This window comes from Gekko japonicus, unplaced genomic scaffold (assembly GCF_001447785.1).
Source record: "Gekko japonicus isolate JY-2015 unplaced genomic scaffold, Gekko_japonicus_V1.1 scaffold6382, whole genome shotgun sequence".
Classification (NCBI taxonomy): domain Eukaryota; kingdom Metazoa; phylum Chordata; class Lepidosauria; order Squamata; family Gekkonidae; genus Gekko; species Gekko japonicus.
In genome coordinates, this window is record NW_015169977.1 from 14,370 (window position 1) to 20,134 (window position 5,765).

The 5,765-nt window shown below is 41.5% G+C and overlaps 1 protein-coding gene across 1 annotated transcript in view; it reads left to right on the forward strand.

The window, feature by feature from the left end:
* LOC107115801 (vomeronasal type-2 receptor 26-like) overlaps window positions 1-5,196 on the forward strand; it is a gene marked incomplete at its 5' end in the record, with an annotated part of 14,748 nt that extends 9,552 nt beyond the window's left edge. Inside the window, 3 exons of the mRNA XM_015417561.1 lie at window positions 2,212-2,347; window positions 2,712-2,992; window positions 4,576-5,196. Coding sequence (XP_015273047.1) covers window positions 2,212-2,347; window positions 2,712-2,992; window positions 4,576-5,196 — 1,038 coding nt within the window. The remainder of the gene's footprint in view (window positions 1-2,211; window positions 2,348-2,711; window positions 2,993-4,575) is intronic.
* Between the last annotated feature and the right edge of the window lie 569 nt (window positions 5,197-5,765).

Below are 5,765 nucleotides of genomic sequence, written 5' to 3' on the forward strand. Positions count from 1 at the left end.
ACCAATATATATAAAACTTTTTTAGCCCTGGTTATGGTTATGTTTTATATATATTGGTTGTAATTGGGCCCCTATATATGTTTTAATTTGTTATTATTAATAAATACATGTACCTCTTTTTATGAAAAGGTTTTAATATTGGCCCTCCTTTCCACTAACCTTTGTTTGGTTTTGGAAAATATTTGAACACCTTGTCTTAAAATATTTTATTCATCATGTTAAAATAAAACATTCCATAATCATTTTTTCTTTTCTTTTCTTTTTTCAATTTTTCCAATTTTTCGGAAAAAAACAAAAAATCTTCAGGGGGAAAAACGGAAAAAAAACGTTTTTTTCCGAATTTTTCCGGTTTTTTCCCGGGCCTTCACATCTCTAGGCAGCCCACCAGTAAAGGTCCAGTTTTAAAATTTCAGGTAGAATTATATCAGGACCAGATGTTTTTTCCTGGTTTTAATTGGTCAATCAGTTCTTTTATTTCATCATGTTTTAGAGGAGGACAGTCAGGTGTCCTCAGACAAAAAATCTGAGGGTTCCATAGTGTGGACATCATCCTGAGGGAATAATCTTGAAAAATATTAAAACAACTCTTGGGGAGAAATAGCAGACATAGAGCCTCTGCACGACATGCACTCTAGACTATGGCCCAGAATTTTTTTATATTATTTAAAATTGTGGCCTTGTATAATTGTCCCCATTGTGCATTAATATATTCAATCCTCTTTCTGTTTATGGTCCAGAATTTTTTTATATTATTTAAAATTGTGGCCTTGTATAATTGTCCCCATTGTGCATTAATATATTCAATCCTCTTTCTGTTCATAATCTGTTGTAGTGGCTTCTTAAATTTAAAGTATTTTTTGATAAAATATGGGGCAGCGGACTCACAATATTATCTAAAGACATTGGGTAATTGGATTTTTAAGTGTCTACATTCCTTATCAAACCACTCCTCCACATGCAGCCAGCTGGGTGACCTGGGGTCAGTGACAGTTCTCTCAGAGCTGTTCTCTCAAGAGCAGTTCTCTCAGAGCTCAGTCAGCCCCACCTACCTCACAGGGTGTCTCTCGTGGGGAGAGGAAGGGAAGGAGATCATAAAGCACTCTGGGACTCCAAGTGAAGGACGAGGTATAAATCCAACTCTTCTTCGTCTTCTTCTTCCTCCCTCAATACTTCCTTGGGGTACTCTTTATATTAGTATAAGCTGTATGCTTCATAAGAACATTCTTCTTAATTGTAACAACTCCAAGGCTGCAATCACACGCACAATTAGCCCTGCCATAGGTACACATGGTGGATTTATTTATTTATTTATTTATTTTAAGGACACAATCAGACAACAACATCTGGGAAGTGACCTGCAGCTGTTGGCAACCAGTTTTGCTCTGCCGCAGAAGCAGAGTAAAAAGACACTGGGGAAAGCCTGGTAGCAAATGGGTTCCTATGGGCCACAGATGGACTTTCCCTTGTCTGATCGCTCCAATGCGCTCTCATGGCACGGGACAGTCTGATCAGGCCATTCCAACTCCATGCCATTGTTCCCCACCACCACCTTAGTATGCACATCACCATACCCTACATAGGGAGCCCTCAGTGTGAAGATGTGATTCATTGATTCTCCATTTAAGTGAACTGGAAACAAATGGCAAAAAAAAAACCCAACTCACCCATGGTTGTGTCTGATCATGCAGTGGCGGGCTGTGCCTGCAGCTTCAAAGGACTGTGTGATCATGCAACTGCAGGTCAAATTCCTCCTGAGGGAATAGCGTCACTCCCCTCCCCCCCCCGGTTTATCTGGCGCATGTGACTGTACCCTAACTAATCCTTCACAACTGATGATAGTTTATATTATTCTTCATGTATGTGGGATGTGAGCCATTTAAAATCAGTAGCTTTCTTAACTATTGTTACCTTTATTTGCTTACCCATGCTCTTCTCTGGAACTTAAAGAAAAAAGTACCATGAGAGCTGAATCACATTTCAAAATAAAGTTGCAAAAAGTAGGAGGGAGGTTCTCTTTTGGGCAAAGTAAAAAATCTAGGCCTCAGGTCATATGACCTGCATAAGGGGAAAAAAAAAATTGGGTGCTTTAATAAACAGGACAAAAAGGCAGCTGGATCAAAGATTATGCTGTCATAATTCAATTCCAACAATGCACAACATGCCATTTCTCAATGCACAGTTAATATCTTCTTGATGTCCTTTTATCAATAGAGCCTGCCCCGTTCTGTGTGCAATGACCCCTGCCCCTGTGGCTACAGCAGAAAAAAGAGGGAGGGAGAGAAGTTCTGCTGTTATGACTGTGATCCATGTCCAGAAGGAATGATCTCTGAACAGAAAGGTAAGAGAGAGAAAAATAACCATGGCCCAATATAGGGTTTAGTTTCCTGAATTTATTTATATGAATATTCATACCGGGGACTTCTTGCAAATGGGGACCCAAAGTGGCTCACAATATCAGTCTCCCCTGCAGTGTTTTATCCTTGCAGCAGCCCTGTGAGGGAAGTTAAGTGAATAGTGAGCAATTGACCCAAGGTCACATACCAAACTTCCATGGCATAGTCGAGATTCAAACCTGGGTCCTACTGATTGTAGTGTAACCACTAGACAAAGCTGACTTCTCACCTCTATTCTATAACTCTCTGATAGTCTGCTCCTCATAGTTGTTGGTCAATATTTTATAATGTAATTACACAAAATATTTCTTTCAGATATGGATGCCTGTGTCAAATGTCCAGGAGATCAGTATGCCAACAACCACCAAAACCAATGCATTCCCAAAGATAAAAGCTTCCTCTCCTACAAAGAAGGTTTAGGTATCATCTGTGTCATCTTGGCTATTTCTTTCTCTCTGATCACAGCTTTGGTGCTTGCAATCTTCCTAAAGCATCAGGACACTCCCATTGTCAAAGCCAATAACCGGAGCCTCACCTACATTCTCCTCATCTCCCTCCTACTTTGTTTCCTCTGCTCCCTGCTCTTCATTGGACAGCCTGTAAAAATGACTTGCCTTCTTCGGCAAGTTACTTTTGGCATTGTCTTCTCTGTGGCCCTTTCCAGTGTCTTGGCCAAAACCATCACTGTGATTCTGGTTTTCATGGCAACTGAACCTGGATCTGTAGTTAGAAAATGGGTGGGGAAAAGAATGGCAGTTTTTATTGTCCTTTCATTCTCCCTTATTCAAGCAAGTATCTGTACCCTTTGGCTAAGTACTTCTCCACCATTCCCTGATACAGACATGCACTCAGTGACAGGAAAAATCATACTGGGATGTAATGAGGGCTCTCCTATCATGTTTTACTGTGCCCTGGGCTACATGGGCTTCCTTGCTGGTGTCAGTTTTGCTGTGGCTTTCTTTGCTAGGAAATTGCCTGACACATTCAATGAAGCCAGATTTATCACTTTCAGCATGTTGGTCTTTTGTAGTGTTTGGTTGTCCTTCGTTCCAGCCTATCTCAGTGCTAAGGGGAGATCTATCATGGTTGTGGAGATCTTCGCCATCTTGGCTTCCAGTGCAGGCTTACTAGGATGCATATTTTTTCCTAAATGCTACATCATTATTCTCAGGCCTGCGGTGAACAACAGGGAGCAGTTAAGAAAGAAAAATAATTAAATTATTTCAATTCTTCCCTGGATTCTGCTTTTGGATATATTTCCTTGAAAGAGCACTACTTGGTGGTGTCAGAAATGGGTGCTCATCTGAATAAGCAACATGCTGAATTGATGGGGCATAAACAAATGTAGATTCCCATTCAGATCCATATCCTCTGTGCACTAGAAGCAAAGGTTTCCCTGGGAATGGCCATTGCTGGACTTGTTACTCAAAGGGGAGGTCTCCCATTTTTTTTGGGGGGGGGGGGAGTTTAGCTCCTAAAGAGACCTTTTGCTTAGCAAGAGGAGAGCTTCTTCCTCACTCCCCTGAGTTTTATCAGCTCTGTTTTCCCCACCCACTGACCAGGTCAGGCCAGGTCAAGAAAGCTCTTCCTGACATCTCCAGAAATTTCCTTCCTGAAGCCTCTTTAATATTTAATTCTTAGAAATCTCTGTTTCCTGCTTGGAGGGTGGGAAGAGCTTGACCGTCCTATTGGCTAGACCTATTAGTATTTGTATGAAGGAGGGATGAGGTAAATCTGGATAGCTATTTAACTGACTTCCCTCCTCCCAATCTGTTCTCTGCCCAGAAAGGGGGGGACCTTTTAGAATTCTAACAGAAGGTTCTGCTCCTTTCAAACCTCCAAAGAAAAAAATGCATGTCTTCAAACTGCCTAAAACTTGAGATAGGGCTACTGGAAGTGATTATGTCAACCATCCAGATAATTTCCTCATTCCAGAGGTCAACCAGGTCATATAAAGGACTATCAAACATATCAAAAGGGAAATCCTCTAAAGCCATCAGAAAGCTATTCAGATCTATATGGCTCCAGGGAGGATTGTTTTAATAGATTCTCCACACTTTCAGAATTCTGATATCTCTGTAAATCTAAATTTCAACAAAGGTCACTGACCCCTCAGATTATCTTATTTTTTCTGGCAAAGTGTTTATGTTGCTCTTCATTGTCCTTGCTCTTCATTGGACAGCCTGTAAAAATTACCTGCCTTCTCCGGCAAGTTACTTTTGGCATTGTCTTCTCTGTGGCTCTTTCCAGTGTCTTGGCCAAAACCATCACCGTGATTCTGGTGTTCATGGCAACTGAACCAGGATCTGTAATAAGAAAATGGGTGGGGAAAAGAATGGCAGTTTTTATTGTCCTTTCATGCTCCCTTATTCAAGCAAGTATCTGTACCCTTTGGCTAAGTACTTCTCCTCCATTCCCTGATACTGACATGCACTCAGTGACAGGGAAAATCATACTGGAATGTAATGAGGGCTCTGCTACCATGTTTTACTGTGTCCTGGGCTACATGGGCTTCCTTGCCACTGTCAGTTTTGCTGTGGCTTTCTTTGCTAGGAAGTTGCCTGACACATTCAATGAAGCCAGGTTTATTGCTTTCAGCATGTTGGTCTTTTGTAGTGTTTGGTTGTCCTTTGTCCCAGCCTATCTCAGCACTAAGGGGAAATCTATTGTGGTTGTGGAGATCTTCTCCATCTTGGCCTCCAGTGCAGGTTTACTGAGATGCATTTTCCCCCCTAAATGCTACATCATTATTCTCAGGCCTAAGATGAACAACAGGGAGCAGTTAAGAAAGAAAAGGAATTAAACTATTCAATTCCTCCCTGGATTGTGCTTTTGAATATCTTTTCTTGAAATAGCGCTACTTGGTGGTGTTAGAAATGTGTGCTCATCTGAATATGTAACATCAGGAACGTTTCATGCAAAGCTGGCCATGATAAAGGACAAAAATTGCAGGGACCTAAGAGAAGCAGAATAGGTTAGGAAGAGGTGACAAGAACACACAGAAGAACTATACAACAAGGATCTCAATGTTCTTGACAACCACAATGATGTGATTGCTGACCTTCAGCCAGACATCCCTGAGTGTGAAGTTAAATGGGCCTTAGAAAGCATTAGTAACAACAAAGCTAGCGGAGATGACGGTATCCCAACTGATCTATTCAAAGTCCTAAAAGATTATGCTGTTTGTCGGGTAGCCCCGTCATGAGATGTGTTGTTTTCTCGGATGGCCTGTTTCCCTTTTGCAGCTGCTGCTTCTGTACTGAATATCTTATCTCGAGCCGACTTTGAGCAGCCAGTGCCTTGAGTGCGAAACTGCACTGTCTTCCCAGTTTCTTCCCAAACCGTTACTCCCTGCGCTTATGTAAAGCTGCC